The following is a 21,995-nucleotide window of genomic DNA, read 5'->3' as shown; positions in this document are numbered from 1 at the left end:
TACGTAATAAGCCTAGGATGTCATCGCAAACCATGGATCTAGTAAGTTACATTCCGAGTGCAAATTATTTGCAAGTAATCCTCGACCACACAGATAACCAGAGATGATTAGCGTGAACTAAGTACCACTAGATCAAATACATTGTGCATTACATTACATGAATTAAAAGCACAAGGGAACTGGGGATCATCTCAATCCTCGCTGATAAAAATTAAGAAACAGATGCATCAGGAAATAAATCAGTTACAGATGCAGAGCTTCTGCAGGATCCCAGGCAAACTAGATAAGTTTTAAACGACAAGATCACGATGACAAGGCGTATTCAGCTTGCCCAATGTCAAACAATGTAGCAGTTAGATGATTCGAACAATGCCATCTCGTATCATTATCCTATTTGCATCTTGCATCCTCTGAAAGCACAAGGAGATGAAATTTAATACAACTGAAAGTAAATTATCGTGATTGCTTTACATGATAAGCCTTAAGGAAAGCCAGCTTTTTTCATACCTCCAGGATGAATTCAACTTGACGTCTAGTGTAAGGCGCAGCTGACTTTCTATTTACTGTTTGCTCAATTTCGTCAATTGAAATTTGTTCAATATGATTTGCCAACACATGCTGACCGAGAATCGCTTCAAATGCTTCAATTCTGCAGGTTATGAAATTACAAGGGAAGCAAGGAATCAGCCACAAACATAAAATATATATAAAGCTTTAGATTCAGATTTTGCAAATTCAAGGTTGTGAAGTAACCTCTCTGCAGGAACATCCTGATCATTTGATGCATTTCCTACATCCACATCCATCGGGTCGTTCCCAGAGCTGTGAAGAGTGGAGACAAGACTTTTTTTATGGGAAGACGAGCGGAAAGAAGGTAAAGCTTAAAAGCAATAAAAAGGCACATATTGCATGGCATATTGAGCTGCGAAGCTACTTAGTTCTGTAAAAAAGTGAGACAAGAGAACACTATGCATAAAGTCGTAAAATCACCTTCCATGCCCGTCCGCATTGCCCCCATTTGCACCTGCATCATGATCAGCGTGTTGTTTCATCTCCATCTCTCTCTGTTCACGTTCATCCATCTCAGTCAATTCCTTATGGTATATTGCAAAATTCAGAACTTGCAATGCAGCCTCAACATCAGATTTTAGAACCTGCAACACACAATACAAGCAGTGAAATCAGTTTTTTTTGTCTAAGGAAAATAACCATCAGCTATCCTCCTAAACAATAAAGTCAAACTGTAAAGAGTGCAATTCTTGATTTTTTTTGTCTAGTTTCAGGATATAAAATAGCAAAGCAACGGTAATTCTGATTCATCCAGAGAGTTCTTGACAAGGGTAAGCTTGCTTGGATAACTGCATTGAACAACATACCTCATGTCTCAATTTCATCTTGGCATGAGCAGTAGACAAACGAATTATGGTTTCCAATGTCCTTGCTGTAATTGGAAGTGTACCTCCACCAGACTGTAAAACAATAGGTGAGCAATTGAGAATTATGAACACATAACGTTAACAAGAAAGCACAGTGAGCCATGCTTAGATCAAACCTTTGCATTTGCACCACCATCCCTGAGCTCAGCATATGAAGTTGCAATGTGATCAGATGCCTGTAGGGGCACAAGAGTTTAAATGCTATATCTGAGGAGGGGCTTTCTTTTATGTTAAAAAGCAGATTTTTTTTTCTTGTACGGTGAAACACAGAAAGCAGCCTTTTTTCTTCTGAAGATAGCAGCTACAACAGCATTGTAATGAAATTTTGATACGCATTGCTAGCTACTGTAAATAATTGTACCAATGCATTGTTCCATTTGAGCTGATGGACTAGAAGAAGAATATACCGTATGAAACAATTACCTCATCGGTGAGCTTTGGTTGAATTAAGTTCTTCGCATAATGAATATATTTCTTCAGAAATTTGATAGTTAGTCTGTCCTGTTTGGCCTTCTTGCCTCTCCTTCTATCTTGGCCATGGAGCATTCTATCATATTTAACAAAAATGGATGCATTAGCATCACCATCATCTTCTTCAGCATATCCTGTTTTATCAAGAGACCTTGCCCCTGCAGTTCACAAGTTTGCCTTTCGTTAAGAAAATGGAAACACCTGAAGGCCTGAACAAACCTCACTGCTATTGTAAAACATAAAGTTACCTCCATCATCAGTGCAATATCTATGCATCCGCGCAACATGTTCTGAAATTTGACGATCAATCTCAGGATCCATTTGATCAAGAACAATAAAAAGCAAATCAAAACGAGAGAGCAGTGAATCTGGAAGCCCGATGTTCTTGGTTGGTGTCAATGAACGATCATACTGTCATGCAACCAGAAATTATTGTCAGAAACAGCAACACCAGTGAAACAAAATTATTGTGTGTGTGAGAGAGAAATTAAGAGCTTACAGTTCCGTATATCGGATTTGCTGCAGCGATTACACTACATCTCGCATTTAGCGAGGCATGTATTCCTGCCTTCGCAATGGTTACAGTTTGCTGTTCCATAACTTCATGAATAGCAACACGGTCTTGATCATTCATCTTATCAAACTCATCAATGCAGACTACACCACGATCAGCAAGAACCATGGCACCAGCTTCAAGCCTTCTTTCCCCTGAGCGAAGGAATTTGGTCAGTACTCTTACAGAAACTCAACAGTAGTGCAGTAAACAGCCACGAATAACTTACCAGTCTCTTGATCAGACGTCACAGCAGCAGTCAAACCAACACCAGAAGAACCTCTACCAGTTGTCGAGATAGCCAAAGGGGCAATGTTCATGACAGCTCTTAGGAGCTGAGACTTGGCAACTGAAGGATCTCCCACCATCATCATGTTTATATCTCTGCATGCCAAAGAAATAGATATACATAAATGCATTGCACTCAATGAAATCATGTCACAGCAGCAGCAATGATCTGAAGTATCACTGACCCTCTCAAGTGAGTTCCATTTTTCAGATTCTTCTCAACGCCACCAAGCATTAACAGTACTACTGCCTTCTTTATCCAGAGATGACCATATATGGATGGAGCAAGCGAGTTTCCCAGCAAGTCAAATGTGTCATTTCTCCTTGATATTTCTTTCATCCGCTTCAGATCTTCCCGAGTATAGACAGGTGCATTTGCCTCTTTGTTCAGAAGTGACACATTATTTGCGATAAGGACAGTTCTACAAGCATAGTAATACAAAACCACATGATACTTCATGTACAGGTAAATTTAAGCCAGCTTAGGTGAGGGTCATAGCTGAACTAACCTGAACACGCCACTGACACTTCCCTTGCTTTTCCCTGGAAGAGCCTTGTATACACCAACAATTGAAACACGATCACCCGGCTTGCAACAATCTACGAGATCATCTTCTACAATAACATCAACAGTTCTTGGGAGCTGTCCAGGTGCAGAATTTTCAGGCACTTCTTGCATGGACAATGTCTGGTGATCCTTGTAATCACACATTCCATACTCGGTGACCAATAAGTTACCGTTATCATCCTAAACATTCCAGATTAAGCAGCATTAGAACTACAATATCAAAGGAGGTTCATTTAATTGAACTGCGCAGACCAATTAGTAAGAACATACCCTTGTTGGATAAACAGAACCAGTAGGCAAGCCTACAAAAGAAGTGATGTCCCTGTATTCACGCGTGAGAAAACCCCCAGTCGCAGGGCAGAAGTGAACACTCTTAACAACTTTTGGCCTTACCAACGAGCCTGTTTTCCAGGAAAAAAAATAATATTAGCCCTCAAAGGTGAAATGGTACTTCACTATAGATCTCTTATATCTATCTGTGCTTATGTATTAGTAGGTTGTTGGCACAGAGTAACGATTTGATAGACCAACTAGTTAGCAATAATTAGTATGTGGTGCACTAACACAAGTCCAACAATAAAGTACAATTACGTAATTAAGTATCTCAGACCATTCTGAAATTATCATTCATGTTCGATTTTTGTGCACTAACACAAGGGCAATTTTTTACCCCCCTTATGTTTTGTTGTTTTCCTTCACCACAAATTACCAATTGAACACGGAACTTTTCTCCACCAGTAAGAAGAACGCTAGAGTGCAATTGGAACTCGAAAACCTTGAGTACAATTTGATGCCATGTCAACCTAAAGCAACACACAAACAGTATGACTCGAACCATATCACGATAAGGAAGAGGGTGCCATTACATTTGGTGACGATGCCCTCAACGCAGACCATGGTCCCAATAAAGGAGGACATGAGATCCCTGGGCGTGACCCTGTGGAATCCGAACGGCCCCGAGAACCCCACCATCACGCGTTCGCCTTCCTTCAAGAACTTGGGATCTAGGTTCCTCGTCACCTCCGACACCGCGTCCGACGCCGGCTGCATGTACTCCCCGGGGATCCGTATCACCCTATTCACACGTAAGAGGAGACCGCATTAGCCAGGGATAAACCCAACAAAAGATCAGAAACGAACGAGCGAGCAAGAAAGGGAAGGCAGCGGCGGGCACCTGCGGGCGAGGTCGAGGTTGTGGTTGCGGAGGTCGTCCATGCCGATGATGAGGCGGCGGCGCTTGTTCTGGACCATATCACGGACGGCCTGCATGTACACCCCCTTGCCGACCTGCGGTGGCAAGCAAGAACGTCAGCCAGGAAGCCGGCGCCGCGGCGGGCAAGGAGGGGGGGGGGGGGGGGAGAGAACTTACGTCTTGGTCGAGGAAGTCGAGGAAGGCGCGCTTGTGCGCCGCCATGGCTTCCTCGTTGACGTCCATGGCTGCCGCTGCGGGGAATCGGGGATGGAACGCAACGCTGGAAAGAGAGGAGTGGGGTGGGTGCGGCGGACGCGCGGGTGGGTTTCGATTTGGGGGTAAAAATCTGGGGAGGAAAGGGGGCGTGTTTTGGCGGGAGGAGGCGCGCGGTGTGGCGGGAAGGGTTGGTTTTCGCGCGCTCCGGTGACTGCGGACAGCGGACTCGTTGGGCTCCCGGGTGACGCGTGGGCCAAACACAAGTGGAGGTAGCTCAGCGGAGTGCGTTTCCATGGGCTTGGGCTATGGCATGCGGGCCTGTTCTGGAAGAAAGGGTGGGAGAAAGAGAGGCCTTACCCTGCGGCCCACTAGTTGCAGATGACGCGAGCCCATCGGCGAACACTGGCAGGAGTCGGGCCAGTGAGGAGCGTTGCGGACAGCCCCCGCGTCCCCCACGATTTTTTTTAAATAATATTATTTTATTAAAAATTGCAAAAATAATACATAAAATCTGATATTTATAGAAATAGACGTACGCATAATGCCGACTAAAGACATGTCAAACACTTCGCGTGCCGACACATCATATGTTCCGGATAATATTTAAAGAAAAATTCATAATTTTTATATGATCTTGGATGAAGATAATCTTTATATGAAAATTGTACCTATCGATGATATTTATAACTTTATAGTTAAATATTTTTTATTTAAATTAGTTTAAATACTAAAAAATAGTTATAAATTGCATATCTAAAATTTCTAGTTATATTTTTTATATCTAAACGTATTCAAATGGAGGAGTCCCATGATGCGTGTCGATGCGGCGGCCTGTGACACCACCGCGCATGACGCACGCCTCGCTCGCCGTGCGGGGGCGAGGGATTGAACGGTGAAGCGCCGAGCAAAAGTGGTATACGGAGGCTTGGGATCCGCAGCCTACGCGCGAGTGTCGCTGACGTAGGCTCGCCTTCGAATAGAGCCGGCACGTTCCAGCTTTTCACGGGGGTGGCCTGGTGCCTGATGGGTAAGGTTGGAAGCCGGTAGCCGGTCACCGCCAAGAAACAATCAGATTTCAGAATGAGCCTTGCAGAGAGCGCTGTGCCATGAGCCCACGACCCCGTATCGATAGTTCAATACTTTCATTGCTTCAACGGTCGACGACTCGAGGGGCACCGTCATGCTCATTGCTGATTAGATCCCGGTCTCGCGGTGCAGGCTACGACTGCACGAAGGGAGCAGCCGACAGCAGCAACCCAACCGCCCAGGGCCCCGGCCACCCATGATCAAGGATCCAGCTCCACGGAAGACCACAACGCCACCGACAGACCAGTGCTGGGAGCACGCTACACGGCGGGCGGCGGCACACCTTCGTCAATTCTGGACACACACCACAGTCCACAGGTATGTGATCGACTCTCCGGTTACAGTAAGAAACTCTTTACATGGTACTGACCCTTCAACACCAAAATTGTGGCCGGAACAGGGAGTAGTTGCTAAACGGAGTATCAACTTTGTTCATAGATCTAACTGTACCCTTTATTCTGAGCTCTTATAATATAAAACTACCACTGACCAACAAAACTAACTACACAACCTTAGCGCTGAAGCTGCCATGAGTGCAGGAGGCCGCCTGCCTCTTTCTATGCTTCCGCTTCGCATGGAGCAAGGCGTACACCACGAACCCCATCTTCTTCCTCCTTGACTGAAACTGCTTGCGAGAAGCGCCGTTGTGATCTATGCGCAACGGAGAGAACACTTCGTACTTCTGGCTTAGGATCTGCCCAAGCGAGACCTTCTTCCTCGTGTTCGTGCCCTTTCCGGCTTCAAGCTCATGGTCCAGCTTCATGCTCAGGATCTGTCCGATGGACACCGTCTTTGTGTTCTTTGGGCCAGTGGTCACCAGGCTCAAGCCGTTCACATCATAGATCCCGGAGCCTGCTTTCCGAGGTGTCATTGCTGTGTTCTTGAACTTCACTGAATTGTTGTTTATCGGTCTCCAGTTCTGGATTATTTGATCTGACCGCAGTTTTCGAAGCGTCCCTTCGGCTGCAAGCTTTGCCTTGTTTGCGGATTCTTCCCTCTTCTGGGCCTCCTCCATAGCCTTCCGGCTCGTCTCAACAGCTGCCATTGCTTCCTCTACTCTTTCCAGGAGTTCTAGCTTACACTGGTTTGCTTGATCTAGCTCTTGCATTGCTGCGTCAATTCTCTTCCTAGAGCTATCGTCCGCTTCTTGTGCTTTGTGCACAAACATAGAATGCTCCTGAACAGAGAGTGTGATATCGGGAGTAGCAGCGTCCAGGTCCTGCCCGTTGCTCAGGTTTTTCATCTCTGCAAGAGCAATAGCTTCGCCACGCCTCGAAGCTTCCTTCAATTTATCGGCCATGATGATCCTGAACTGCAGGGTCTTCGTCCTGGACCTTGTGTGCTCAATTTCAGCTGTTAATTCACAGATCTCATTTTTCGAATCCCCAGACATCTTCCTGTGCTTCTCTTTCTCAGAGTTCAAATGCTTCATCTGCAACCAGATTTCAGAAGGCTCAAGGGCAGGTTGTGGAGCTTTTACTGCTTGCAGCTGTGCAACAGTTTTGCTCAAATCTGCTTCTAGTGATGAAGCCTTCCCTATGTTCAATTGTAGCCTTTCACGGGTTTTCTCAAGTGATACTTTCTCCGTCTCTATCTGGCTCCTTAACATGTTGACAGTATCCGTGTTAAGGAATGCTTTTGCCTGATTCAGCTTGATCAATGTGGTTAGTGGGGACTGTGTGCTTTTCATGCTCTGGATTGGTGGCTTTGTATGGCTATCGGATTTTGGTTCAATATCAGGAAGTGGATGTACCTTCCCCATATCAGTATGACCTTTTGCAGCATTTGCACCCTCCAATGTTGCCTTCTCTATCTGTAATTTCAAGCCATCAATAACCTGCTTTGTTCCATGTAGTTCTTTCAAGACTTTAAATGTTTCCTTTTCCTTAACAAAAAGTTCCATCTCCAGCTTCACTGTTTTTTCTTCAACTTTCATAAGTTCTAACTCCTGAAAAGAATTGGAGTGTGTGAATGGAGTAAGAACACAGATTTATTTACGGGGAACAGAAATAAAAGTGCACAAAGATAAATGCATAGAGGAAGAACACTTACTTTGGAAAAATATGCTCAAGTAATCTAGAAAATTGGACATCTAATGCGACAATGCAGAGGAAAATACTTCTTGAAATCTCCTTACATGCTCTGAAGGGGCAAGGAAATCAATAGCCAACCAAACAGCAAAAAAGCAAGATAAAAAAATTTGCATCAATGACAACCGGTAATTCCAACTTAAAATTCATACGCTACTTTCTCCTCAGTCCTAAATATACAATCCGTAAGAAAGTATACTTGGGAGAAAAACATGCCTACATGTACAGTGAATGAATGTCAAAAACACTAGAAGAGGCTACTCAATCGCCTTTTGATTCTTACTGTTATGATCCTAGGATCATTAGTGGGTAAATATCCACTGAGAGAATAGCCAGGCGGCGTCGGCTGCTAAGGGACGGATTAGACTATTAGTGGTAGAGGAAGAGAAACCGATGGAGAGAGATTAGTAATTTTCTGCTTGATTATCTCCTAGTTGCGTCCTCTATAAATAGGGCAGTACAAAGCCGGCATAGAGAGTTCATGCCGTATTCCAAATATTACTTTCCTAAACCAACTCTTATTCTTTTCCTAAACTGACTATATCTCCTTCCACAAATAATTCTATCTCCTACCTAATCTGAAAACCTCCTTTATTTCTTAAATCCTAAACCTTCCTTTTAAATCGCCAGCATCCTAGGAACCCTAGGCTGTACTGCTACACGGCTGGGGTACTGTTTGCGTGAACAGTAACCCATCTATGTCCTGCATGTGGCAACTCCACACCTCCTTCGACACAACTCATCCTCGAGCTAGGGTGGAGGCCATGACTGAAGTCCGAGGAGGCCCATGTTGATGAAAGAGCTTGACGATAACGTCCCTATCCCTTCGACGATGCCTGCGCTTGATCCTCCGAGACTAGTGCCTCGACCCAATCTTGAGGAAGGAACATCAGCTCCACCACCTGTTTGAGGAACACTACCTCCTCCCTTGGTTGAGGAAGGAACAGAGATGCTGCTGCTGGTGTAGCCCCCAATGCCGACATTGCTCCTACCGCTTCCCACGAGAAAAGAAGAAGTGCCACCCCCGCTACAGGAAGAAAGGATAGGGCAGCTGCTGCACATGTTGTTCTCTGCGCCACATTAGCCCCTCCTTTTCCTTCCTCCTTCGAACACAGCTCGTCCTCGAGTTGTGGTGGCGGTCATGGCGGTGTAGATCTTCTATGTGAGTATAGCAAATTTGGCCAATTGATGACGTTAGCCATGGCACAGCACAACCCCGGATCGGTTGTGGCCATGCGGGATCTTCTGTAGCTTGAGACTCTGTAGCAGATCCTATAGCCAAGCAGTGCCGAATTTATGCGGCTCGGGCAGTGGCTACAGGAGAGCAACGGTGTGGCTGAATCTCGACGCGTAGTGACGACCGCGGCGATGAAGAAGCTGGTGTGGTCGCGGGCTGCCAAGCGTGCAGATCCCAGCGGGGCACGGACCCGCAGGAATCCCGTGATGTGACGGTGACAATGAGGAGCGAGCCGATTGGTGGCGTAGACTCAAATCAAGCGGAACCATCTATCGGTGTCGAAGAAGAGATGACATGCGGTCCAACAGCAGGAGCGATCGGAGATCGTGCAGAATCGGCCATCAGTGTCGAAAAACAGTCTACGTACAGTACGACGGCAAACGGTGGCGACGTGCAGACTGACGATGCGGATTGTGCGCGGTGGAGACGGTCGAACTCAAACGGCATTGAGGGCGGTGTCACAGCCGGCATTATCATCGTCATCGGAAGTGATGGCAGTGCTACATCTGACGTGGCGAACCCAGACGACGCGGAGGATGCAGCGGCACGTGGTGTCCCATTCGATGTTTCTAAGCAGATTTGCTCCTTTAAAGACACGACGCCGCGATCCAAGTTCAAGGAAGCTGCCATCAATTGAGCTAGTTGCCCCTTGAAGGCGGCAAGCTGAGTTGCAATCTCCGCGTCCATTCTGGTGCTCAAGATTGAAGTCTCTGATACCATATGTCATGATCATAAGATCATTAGGGGATAAACAGCCGCCTTGAGGATAGCCGGACGACGTCAGCTGCTAAGGGAGGGATTAGACAATTGGTGGTAGAGGAAGAGAAACCGATATATATATATATGAGAGAGAGAGAGAGAGATTTGTAATTTTCTGCTTGATTATCTCCTGGGTGCGCCATCTATAAATAGGGCAATACATAGCCGGCATGCAGAATCCATACCGAATTCCAAATATTACTTTCCTAAACTGACTCATATTATTTTTCTAAATTGACTATACTTTCTTCCTAATCGAATATCTCCTTCCTCAAATAATTCTATCTCACCTCCTTTATTTTTAATTCCTAAACCTTCCTTTTAAACCGCCAACGTCCCAGGAACCCTACGGCTGTACTGTTACATGACTCGGATACTGTTTGTGTGAGCAGTAACTCGCGGACTCGCCTATGTCGTGCACGGGACACTTACATTACGTCCACCGAGGCCAGCCAGTAATGCAGCAATGCCCCCCGCGTTGTATCTAAAGATTATCCTTGGATGCCTCACACGTTCCGCTAATGCCAAAATCTTGTTGGCGTCGGCTCCTGTACTCAGGTTTACGCACTTCCACACTAGTGTCACTGTATCAGTTGATATATTAATAGTCGTTTTTAGATACCATGACATGATGCCCAATAGTTTACTAGTTTTCTCTCCTCAACTCAGACGTAAAATGCATAATTTTCTCAAAGTTGTGACAAACTAGGACCCCGAGAAAATTAACCCTGTTTTAAGGGTAAGTCTATTGGGAATAGGCATTGATAAGAGCTACACATGGTTAAAAGAGTATTGGGCAAAACTAGCCAACTTGAGTCTTGCTAAAATGTCGATAAAAACATGGTAATAATTTTTAGATGAAGTAAAAAAACGCGGTGATGTGTGACTATACAAGTTAAACACCGGGAAGGTATTCCCATTGATCAAGTTATTTGAACCGTAATGAACTGTCATAATTCATCTTTGCTAGTAAGTTATACCTTTACAATCTGTTCTACTACACCGCATTTTCGTCTTTTCCAGGATACAAGTTTGTTTTCAACAGGTTCTGGACAGGCAAGGTGACTAGGTGAGAGACTGACAACTACCCAATGCTCATAATAACCTAACAACGTCAAGATCTAATAGTGGACCTTTATTCCTTGTAACAATGTCGGACCGAAGAGGCGATCTAGTAGTAAATGCCATGATGCATTTGGTTCCTTTCGGCTCCAGATTGATTCCAAGTGCCCACAATGTCATGTCACAGTCATCCACGCCATGACACCAACCACTTCGCCGAAAAGGATACTGTTTCTGATGGCGTATGCCCTCCCAAAATTAAAAGCTGAAACAACATTGGGGACTACAAGTTGGAAGAAATCCCCTCGCATTACGAATTACTAGTCCCTTACAGTCCGTACAGCCAGGGCCGATCTCAGAATAATTTGTTTAAGAAATGCGAAAGCGCTTTGAAAACGATGGGAAGAAAGCAATGCGGCGGCGAGCGAGTGCCATGCCACCACCTGCGCTTTGAAAAGCAAAAGGCCGCTGCTTTGCATAAATTAAAACCGCAAAGAGGGGAGCGGGCACGCTCCGATCGACTGACCTCTGGCCGGAGCTGGACAGTGGGCGGTGCCTGCGGGTGCCGCCACTGGGAGAAGCTGCCGCCGCCGCCGCCGCCAAAAAGGTCGACGGCCTGCCGCACGGACTCGAACTGCGACGACGTGTCCACCTCGCTGCGCCCTCGCATTGGCGCCGCCGCCGCCGCCGCCGCCGCTGGGTTCGCCTCGCCGCCCCCCACGGCAACGGCAACGGCGCGCTGCGCCACCACCTCCGCCATAGCGTCCGTCCGCGGAGTACTACGCTGCTTCTCGTAAGTAGCGGGGAGCAGAGAGTGGAGCGGGGCAGTGAGCGACAGGGCGTCCGAGGCCCGTGAGCACTGAGGTTTTGGGCTCCACCATGTCCGTAGCGGCAGCGTGCGGGTGCGTGTGCGTCCGCTTTAGCGCGGCGTGGGGAGCCGTAAACTAGTGCCTGCCCCGCTTGTTGGTGACTGGTGACAGGTGAGCGTAAGTGCGGCGAACCGGTGGTGAACCTGGGAAAAAATGTGGATGCGCCGTGCGCGGCAGGGGAAATCTCGGTAAAAAAAAAAAGGAGATGCTATATAATATATATATTAGATGTCTGAAAACAAAAGAAAACTCCTCTTCTTCCTCTTTAACTGGCTCACGCTACTACCTATAGTTGTCTCCAGCGACGTCCCTACCGCTAGATCGACACTCGCTACTCTTGTCACGCTAAACTCTTCGTTTTGGAGCTCCTCGCCCCAGCATCAGCCCATTTGGCGGTCCACCTTCGCCTATGGCTGGCAACCCTCACTGCTTCGCCACTCTACCTCGCGCCCACCTCTTTCGTCGGAATGGCTCTCACCTCAGGAGCTCTTCTAAATTTGGGGACAAAGGAAACCCCTCTAACTCTTGGTGGTGGCAACCCTTTCTCTAAATTCGTCGACACCAGTAGATTTACATGGTTGCCTAAAAACTAAGTTTTCAGACGTCTAAACTCTAGCAAGGGTGAAAAAAAGTCGTTTCACCGATCTCTGGCCTCTAGCGGATTGGTTGGTGTCTTGTTGGGTTGGTGGCTGTGTTGTCATACTGGTTGTGTATGGAGGAAGCCCGTAGTCCGTAGCTGGCGACCTGGGGTTCAGGGGCAGAACATTGTTGTGGTCAGGTTGGGTTATGGTTCCCTAATCTAACAAATTTTCTGTATTTTATAGTGTATTTTCTGTATTGTGTAGTATATTTTAAATCTAATCTCTCATATTTTATTGATTCGACCCCTTCTATAAGTTAATTAAAACTTATTTATGAATTTCGGCCTAAGCTCTACCATTACTGGGGTTGATGGGCTGATCAGTGTGTTTATAACGGTGTCTAGATGGTAATTGCTACGAGCTACACAACCTAGATGCGTAAGACTGTGCTGAGACCACGATCTAAGTTAAGAATTATGCATGTTTATGTTGATTCATTCATATGTACGGCATTGAATTCGATGAACAGTTCCATTTGGACTGGTTTGCATATTTGCGACTTAACTAATGCATGAAATGCGTAGTAGTTTGAAAACGGGTGGCGCCGGTTGATGCCGTACGGAACATCCGTCCAAAAACCTGATCCAAGGGTCCACGGATACTAAGATTGTTTCCCAGCAGTCACAGCAATGTATGGTTGGTGCTCAGCCTACTGTGTCATCTCGTGCACCATGAAATGTTTCACCAGCTCAGACAAATCACGGACCCCGGTTATTCCGTTTTCCAAAAGATTCGTACCTGCAAAGATGCTACTGCATCGGTAAAAATCCAAAATAAACATCATACTTATTTGTCAAAATAGATAATATGTGATCGTATGTATAATTTTATATACATATTTAACATCTTATTTACCGAAAAAAGAATTTTTTACACCGTATCCTGAAAACAAGTCGACCCCATCATTTTCAGCACATGAGATACCTAATACGGCACGAGATTCCTTTGCATCACATTGCGTAGCCTCATTGTCTTGTCACGTCACGTCTATATGTCATTTTTTGTTGGCCGTTTTCGGTGCGCCAGTGCTGCCCGCTATAAAATGAGGAGTGAGAAGGAGCAACAAAGATGAGGAGCAGCAGCGTAAGGACAGGAGAAGCAGTAACGTGAGGTCAGTTTTAGTAAGTAATTAGATTATATATATAATTAATACTTAGATTAGTAATAGTAATTAGAGTAAGTAGATTATTTAATTTGTTTAATTACATTTGATAAGTTATATTAAATTGATAAATTAGAGTACTTAGATGATATATCTAATTAATATTTAGATTAGTAATAGTAATTAGAGTACGTAGATTGTTTAATCTGTTCAATTACATTTGTTAAATTATATTAAGTTGATAAATTTGAGTACTTAGATTATTTGAATAGTTTAATTATATGAATTTGATTAGTCAGTGTAATTACATTATTAACTTAGTTTAATAACATAAATTTTATTAATCAGTGTAATTAGATTAATCGCTTAGTATAATTGTATGCATACTATTAATCAGTATAATTAGAGCATCTATGTAACTTAATTAGAGTTATATATTTAATTAGAGTAATTAGTTTAACAAAACTAATTTGATTAATTAGCTTAATCACTTAGGTTAATGTACTTATTATTTATCGATGAGCGTAATTAGTTGTGTATCGTACATACATCTAAGTAGTTATTTTATTACATGTACATTTGTTTAGCAAATACAGTGTGACTATCCGTATTTATTATGGAGAACGTCCTGCTGTTTTACACAGAAGGCTCGTATCAATTCAGAACTGTCAGCACATTGTCGAGGGTTAATACCTGACATTGATTCTGGGGTATACCAGTCGAAGGACGCGTGAACAACACTTACGGTGTATGTGTGTTTGCGTGCGTGGTGAACTCAAGAACACATAAGTTATGCAGGTTCAGGTCTCCCGAAGGATAGCAGCCATATGTCCTGTGTATTTTGTTATCAGAGTTTTAGAACTAGTTACAAATGAGTTTTCACAGCTCCTAGTCCTCTGTCCTACTACAAACCGGGTCCTCCTCTCTTTATATACTAGAGAGAAGGAGAACTTACAAGTGGGTCCTGTTTAGCAGACCCATGCCTGGCTAGATATTCTACTCTTGGATCATCATCACAGAGAACTGGGTGATCCCAACTTGCCCTGAGAGCTTCGGGTGCCCGTCCCATCCGCGGAACACCTCCCTTTGTGGACCCCAGACGCCCGTCCCATCGTCGTGTGCCGCAAGATCGTCTGCCAAACCGTCCCGTCCCTGCGCTCCGCAAGTCTACCTACAAAATCATCCACTTGTTTGATCATCCTACATACCTTGTCATGTTCGTTGTGCGGTGCCACGTCGGCCCTCAAAACCTCATCACGTAGCATTTAATGCTACAGGACGCGGTAATGCCCAACTGCGCCGGTCATGACTTTGTTCACCGGATGGGATGCTTGGGGAATGAAAATACTTGAGTAGACAACAATAAATGTGATTAGACGGGTTAGGTAAGGACTTGCCCTGCGACCAGCAAGGACTGGTCACAGGATCGCACAATATCACCAGGAGACTGATCGCGAGATCGCATAATATCCCAAGGAGGTTGGTCGCGCAAGCCTTGCCTTGGTCGTGCGAGTCTCCACCTGGTCGCGCAATGGGTCATGGGTTAGGAAATATCTCCTGCTGGCTGCCATATGTCCCGTGGTTCCCGTCAGTCAGGATGCTCCCTCACCTAATACTCTGACACACATAGAGTGTACGGTTGAGCTATCTATTGATCTAGATAGCATGAAATCATATGTTATGAGATTTTTGCGTGTGAACCAACAGTACCATAATGTTATCCTAGAGGGTGTGAGGCAACGACTTTTTTCAAACAACTCGGTCGTTGTCTATACGTTGTTTGAAATGAGAAGGAACAATGCATGGTCTTTGTACTTACGCAAGGTATTAGAGGAAAACTTTAAAATAGGGGTGTACGTAAACATAGTGTCACGACTGGTGCATGAAGAGGAGGGAGGGCATGTCGGGGAGGTCAAGGTGATGCAGTGACTAACGTAGAAGGATCAGGCCAGCATGTGATGCATGAAGAGGAGGGATGGTATGTCGGGGAGGACAGTTTCGGTACAGAGGGAGCTAGAGTGGACCCTTCTGAGGTAGATGCAGGATGCATGGATGATAAAGCTGGAGGTAGTGGGGATGAAGAAGCTGCTGACAACAATGACCTGGTGCTGGCGATCCAGTACTTTCGTGGTGCTGGGCTACTGGATTGTGTCGTCGTTGAGTATAACATCTTGTCTAACTGGGGATACCAGAATAGCGACATCTAGGTCGGACAACGGTTTCGTAACAGGGAGGTGGTCATTCACTTTATTAGCAACTATGTTTACTCACTAGAAGGGATCACAAATGCGTCCGATCTAACCCTACAGAGTATGAGATCAGGTCTATCAAGCATCTGAATTGTCCTTACTTCGTACGAGCACATAAGCCAAAATATAAGAACTATTTTGTGCACACTAGAAACACCCCACATACATGCAGCGAAGAGGCTGCTACGAATGTGAGACACGTCGTTGATGCGAGGTTCATAGCCCAACTCCTCATCACCTTTGTTGGTATAGACATATGTTTGTCGCCAAAATCCATTATGGAGGACATGCAAACTAAGACGGGTATGCTGATCAATTTTCACACCGTGTGACGAGCGAAGCAGAAGGCGTTGAAGATGCTATTTAGAAGCTTCGAAGAGTCTTACAACTACGCTCCGAGGCTGCCGCAGAAGAAGATTGCTATGACGAATCCAGGGACTCAGTGGGCTATGACGGATGAGCCAATCAAGTTAGAGGATGGGTCATACAGCACCACTGACCGATACCTCATTAAACTTTTTTGTTCTTTAGACAATGCATCGAAGCTTTCAGACATTGCAAACCCGTTGTATGCGTGGATGTCACATTTCTTAGCGGTAAGTACAATGGTAACCTTATGATAGCGATGAAAGCGAATGCAAACAATTAGATCATTCCTCTCGCGTTTGCAATGGTTGAGAGTGAGAACAATGATAGTTGGTTGTGGTTCCTCACCTTGGTGAGGACACATGTCATGGCCAATGGAGAACAAGTTTGCATCATCTCAGACCGCAACAAGGGTCTTTTGCATACGTTGGGTGTGCTGCATGATAGCACAAACTACTCCATTGTATGGCCTGATGTGAAGAGAAGATGGTTCATACGACACTTGGGCTCTTGTAAAGAGGTTCAAACGGTTGTGTTTTCAGAACCAGTAGGCGAAGTTCAACAAGATATGGAGAGAGTTAAATGAGACTACTTGCAAGATGATGTCATAGTAGGAAGCATTTGAGGACCATCTGCGGACGCAAATGGTGGGGGATCAAACTATCGTTAGCCGTTCACATGCTACGTTTAGCCAGTGGATAGCGGAAAATCTGGTGGAGCGTTGGCCTTAATCCATGACACTCATGGTACCAATTTAGCATATAACATTTTAATGATCGTATTTTACCTTTCTTATGCAAATATTCCTTATAAAATTATTATCTCACATGTTAGGTACACTATCATGACAACGAACATAGCGGAGTTGTTCAACAATATCCTAAAAGGTGTACGGGACCTCCCGTTATGTGCTATCATTGAGCTCACATTCTATAGAACAGCTGACTATTTTCGAGACCGTGGTATAACTACTATAGAGTGCAGCACGCAGTTTGCACCTAAGGTGGAGGAAATTATATCTAGAAGGAGGAACAAGGCACACTTTCATCGGACCAGGATCTACGACCTGGCCAAAAATAAATTCGAGGTCATGAGCCACCGTAGGTATACTTCAAGGTATAGCACGGGGGACACCGTGCAACAATGTCAAATTGAGCCTCACAATGTGAAGTGCATATACAATAAGCCAAAACTGCACTATATCCCATGCTCTCATGTCTTTGCCGCTTGCAAGGAAATGAGCGGCAACGATGGATCACAATACGTATCATTGTACCTCACGATCGATGCATTGAGGAGCACATGGCTTCCAAAGATGCGTTTCTTCAACATCGGAAGCAACTACAAAGCGATCGAGGAGTCTAAGTGGGTACCTTATCCCCAAACGCAACGCACGAATCCTGGAAGGTCTAGAGCCATGAGGCTGCAAGTTGACAGGGATGCAACAGATGTTGTTGACGGCCTACGCAAGTGCAAAATTTGCAAACAACCTGACCATGATAGGAGAACTTGTCTGATCTGACAGTAAACTATCAGGCTACGATTGAACTATATTATATTAGAGTTGTTGCAATTTAGTTTGTTTTATGAAGTTAATCGCAGACATGTTTTGTGTATACCATTGTTATTCACCTATTAGGTGTATTACCTATTTTGTAATATATCGTAATGGTACTGGCACCATATACATGTTCATGCAATATACTAAATGGTACTGGCATCGTTGTTATTCACATAATAGTTGTTGTCTTACGTTATTTTTTTATTGAACCATGAAGCTTGAAATCATTGTTATGGCTCATGGTGGTCTTCCCGAGCTTCTTCAGCTACGGTACGATGAGAACCACAGGGAAGGATTATTTTCACCAGGAAATAGGTACAACGATTATATGTGCTTTTGAATTGCCACGATAATTTTTTACTTACTCAGTATATGTATTGGATACATTTGCAGTTGGTTCCGTTGCGTGCTCTGAGTGTCCAAACGATTAAGGAGTTAAACCCCCGATTCCACGAGCCACTAGCACGGGCAGGACTTCTAACATTCGCTCTCACGATGGCCGAAGCTCCTATGGCGGGCGGTGGCAGGACACCTCTCCCACTAATTGAGGCATCACTGTTCACAAGTCTCGTCGACTGGTGGTATCCTGAGATGCACATGTTCCACTTTCTTTTTGGTGAGATGACTGTAAACTTGAGGGATGTGGCCATGATGACCGGGCTGCGGATCCATTAGTAGTTTCGCGACCAGCAAAGGAGCAGTGGAAGAGTTACGTTCAGAGCAGGTAAATATTTGTTATTTAATGCACTTTATATGTTCTAGTGATATTTATGCTTCATTGACCATCTGCATCTTATAGGTTTGGTATGCAATATGACATGAAGGATGATGGCCTCTCCACGTCCTAGATTCAAGGGGTGCTACAGTTCAGTCCATGCCCACCGGGTGCGGACGAGACTACATTTATGCAGCATTATGAGGTGTACTTGTACATCCTGTTGGGAGGCATCATGTTCTGCAACACGGCAAACGATTATGTTCTCCCTCATATTGTATGGTTAGCGGTCAGCTGTGTTACGTCCTTATGAGCCGACATCTTACAGTTGAGGATCTGTTATGCTGGTTGTTACGTACAGAGGATTGTGTGCTGCAACCCAACGGTCAAATAAGAAGGGATATGTTACATGTTGCCTACACCTCTTACAACAATAGAGCTGAGAGTACCTCCTATTTTGCCGACCTTGGATGAGCAAGTGCTATTATCCAGTCCCCATCTCCGATGGCATTGCAGATGACATTAGGCCTACGATGGGGTATCGGTGGATTCATGTTAGATTGAGATGAAGTCAGCAACAAGGCCATGGTAACTACTCTGTCATGATCAGTGATTTAGACGTCCTCATCGCTGATATCGTGGAGTGAGATCCATAGCATGGCCGAAATTGTGACTGAAGGCATCATTGCATCATCTTGTTTGCGTGACTCAGACTTATGGATGATCAGATGCTTCTGGTTGTACTTAAACAACGTGGAAGTATATTCTCCTTATCGTGTACAGAGGCAGTTCAGGCACCGATAGTTGGTGCTAGTACCTCCCCCACGAGACGGTGGACAGACGCATGAGTAAGTGTGTTATTATATGTAGCATTATTAACTTAGGTGATCCATGTTAATAAATTATAACTTTTTATGTCACGTACAGGAGGAGCGCACAGGGAAGCGGAGGCATGCAGGATTGGTCATCCATGAATGCCGAGCACATAAACAGGTGGATGGAGCCAACCGTGGTGGATGTTGTTGTTCCTGCTGGACAATACGACGACGATATGTACTGGGAGTACTTTTCACAGTACCGTTCGCGCACGCATGCCACCTTACTTAGCGGAATTGTAGAGCCGGTCCCTAGACCCTTCCCCGAGGATCGTGCCCGCCTTCTTCATGTTGTGATAAGTGATGTGATATTTATAACAATTCTCGTTGGTTAAACTTCCATATTACTAACATGACCCTCAGCTTATACAGACCGAAGAGGCATACGAAATGCATACACAGACGGAGCAAGCTTTGGTGCAGAGGCAGAACGTTGCAGTTAAGAATCAATACATATATGACGGGATCTTCTAGTACATACTTTTCATGGACACCTACAACGATCGATATAGTACTAAATGCCTCCTTATAGCTTGTGTGTGAAGGAAAGGATAGTCTCTTCAAGAAGAACAACCTAATCTAAGCCGTGTCCAAATTGCATGCAAGACCCTTCTGTTCTGTGTTGATCGCTCCACTCCTACATGTAACCAACGACAACCTTTGTGCCCTCTTGTACGAGCGACGTCAAATGTATCTCAGGGTGTGCGAACTAGCTGACCATCCTTCTGTGTTAGGTTTCTCTATGAGGCAAAGAAGGATGTCGATGTTGCCTGACTAATATGCATGTCACATTCATATTCATTATTTTCTATTTGGTCACCCTACTTATCTTTTTCTATTGATTCGAATACTCATCTTCTATGTTAGGCATTCCCGGAAGACGCAGAGTTGATCAACAAAGAAATCCCAAACTTCTTGGTGATGCATATGCTCTTCAGCGGGGGTGTGATGCCTAATTCGCGTAGAAGATATCGAAGATCAGCGAACCTAAGGGGTACGAGGGCGCCCTCTACTATTCAATCAGAAAATGACAAGGCCGATGAGGAAAATGATTTTATGTCACCAATAACTCAATGTTCCAGCAGCAATACAAGAAAAGGTTCAAGGAACACTGCAAGATGACGTTCACACACTATATCGACATGACGTACAACCAACAAGAAAATAACACGTGCTCCTATCGTGATAGCTCAAGATGACGATAAGGATGACGATTTCATGCCACAACAACCCCTCCCTCTGAGGCCTCCATCTCCTTAGAACACTGATGACCTTGAAGATGATAGTGAATTTTCTTCTATCCATCCTCACAACTTCCGATCACCACCTCGGAGACGACAACCATCTTACCCTAATAGCCCTGATTGGTACAACTGGCATTCTTTCGCTAATTTACGTCGTCACTTTCCACCGCCATCTTGAGATGATTTAGGTATTCAACAGTTATGTACTATGCATCCTGAGATCAATGATACAAGGGAGAATATTGCCACTACTATATTTTAAATTATGCATATTCAAATAAAGCTAAGTGTTAGGGCTGCCCACAGCCTTTCGGGTTACATGGTAAATTAGGAATTTTGAAATGTACATTTAAATTAGCAAATAATTTCCAATTTTATCGAAAGTTGATAATTGATAACATTAACATGCTTAGGCTCAAACCATGAGATATGTCTTTAGACACGAAGTGACCACACGATAGAGCTTTAAGCATGACAATACCTCTGTACTGACTCTATCTTTAAACACAAAGTGTGACCACATGATAGAGCTTCAAACATGAAATGACAATACATCTCTCTCACATCTTTAGACACAAGACAATATAGGCGATAACGAGGCGACACAATGTGGCGCAAAGCAATCCCAGTCGTTTTTGGCACACGAGGTGCCGAATACATCACTGCCATGTGCCGGCACCTCATGTGCCGAAAACGGTGGACAGTTTGTTTTCGAGGTACGGTGTGTCAAAAATCCATTTTTTTGGTAAATGAGGTGTCGAATACGCATGCTGAAATTGTAAATACGGCGACATATTATCTATTTCAGTAAATACGATTGGATATATTATCTACTTTTGGAATTTTTGCCTACTACTTCTGCTTCAAAATACTTGTTATTTTTGTATTGTAACTTTGGTCACTATTTTTTTTGCAAATGCATAGATGTGATGGTTTAGATTCTTAGAATATATCGAGAAGATGTTGTATCGAGCCGTACGGTAAAATCGGTCGAACAACCCTGTACAGTTTCTTTCAACTCTGCTAATCACTTGTGGTTAGTGATGATCCGTGGTTATTAAAGATTTTTAGTTAAATATTAGTTACAATTAGATAGTATTAACCATAACTAATTATTATCGTGGATATTTAGTAGAGATTATTGATAACTTAAGTTATGATTAACTAGAATTAGTAATGATTAGTACTAATTAGCATATTTATTGATAATAGCAAATATAAAATTATTAGTTTTATAAATAATTAAGATATACATGAATATAATACATAACTTTTAAACAACTAAACACTTTTTTTATCATACCTATCCAATCAAATACATTCTTATGCCATCGCTGTCCAATCAAACACATTTCTATACTATCACGTATAACTAATTAAATAATCTATTTATATCAACTCATTTTGATAGTACC

General features: G+C 44.2%; 2 protein-coding genes across 2 annotated transcripts; both read right to left on the bottom strand.

The window, feature by feature from the left end:
- Window positions 1–28: 28 nt before the first annotated feature.
- LOC133885806 (DNA replication licensing factor MCM3) lies at window positions 29–4,850 on the bottom strand. The gene is made up of 16 exons (XM_062325556.1): window positions 4,686–4,850; window positions 4,491–4,603; window positions 4,183–4,391; window positions 3,587–3,717; window positions 3,258–3,496; window positions 2,934–3,170; window positions 2,690–2,844; window positions 2,407–2,615; window positions 2,156–2,318; window positions 1,860–2,065; window positions 1,553–1,612; window positions 1,377–1,469; window positions 991–1,154; window positions 754–822; window positions 508–649; window positions 29–410 (listed from the first exon to the last, which is right to left on the bottom strand). The coding sequence occupies exons 1-16, from the start codon at window positions 4,749–4,751 to the stop codon at window positions 354–356; spliced, it is 2,313 nt and encodes a 770-aa protein (XP_062181540.1). The 5' UTR covers window positions 4,752–4,850; the 3' UTR covers window positions 29–353.
- A 1,412-nt stretch (window positions 4,851–6,262) lies between these two features.
- LOC133883863 (WEB family protein At2g38370-like) lies at window positions 6,263–11,857 on the bottom strand. The gene is made up of 2 exons (XM_062323248.1): window positions 11,485–11,857; window positions 6,263–7,758 (listed from the first exon to the last, which is right to left on the bottom strand). The coding sequence occupies exons 1-2, from the start codon at window positions 11,716–11,718 to the stop codon at window positions 6,313–6,315; spliced, it is 1,680 nt and encodes a 559-aa protein (XP_062179232.1). The 5' UTR covers window positions 11,719–11,857; the 3' UTR covers window positions 6,263–6,312.
- Window positions 11,858–21,995: the final 10,138 nt, after the last annotated feature.

The sequence above is a fragment of the Phragmites australis genome, chromosome 11 (assembly GCF_958298935.1).
Source record: "Phragmites australis chromosome 11, lpPhrAust1.1, whole genome shotgun sequence".
NCBI classification, from domain to species: Eukaryota; Viridiplantae; Streptophyta; class Magnoliopsida; order Poales; family Poaceae; genus Phragmites; species Phragmites australis.
The sequence above is the reverse complement of the archived record's forward strand: the minus strand, read 5'-3'. Positions and strand labels throughout refer to the sequence as shown.

What these genes read in the sequence shown, in the direction of transcription:
- LOC133885806 (XM_062325556.1), bottom strand. Translation starts at nt 4,751, where the DNA reads ATGGACGTCAACGAGGAAGCCATGGCGGCGCACAAGCGCGCCTTCCTC. An exon ending in TCGACTTCCTCGACCAAGAC is followed by an intron (nt 4,604 to 4,685) that starts GTAAGTTCTCTC and finishes TTGCCACCGCAG; the next exon opens with GTCGGCAAGGGGGTGTACAT. An exon ending in TGAGGGCATCGTCACCAAAT is followed by an intron (nt 3,718 to 4,182) that starts GTAATGGCACCC and finishes CCTGGAAAACAG; the next exon opens with GCTCGTTGGTAAGGCCAAAA.
- LOC133883863 (XM_062323248.1), bottom strand. Translation starts at nt 11,718, where the DNA reads ATGGCGGAGGTGGTGGCGCAGCGCGCCGTTGCCGTTGCCGTGGGGGGC. An exon ending in CTGTCCAGCTCCGGCCAGAG is followed by an intron (nt 7,759 to 11,484) that starts GTCAGTCGATCG and finishes AATTCTTTTCAG; the next exon opens with GAGTTAGAACTTATGAAAGT.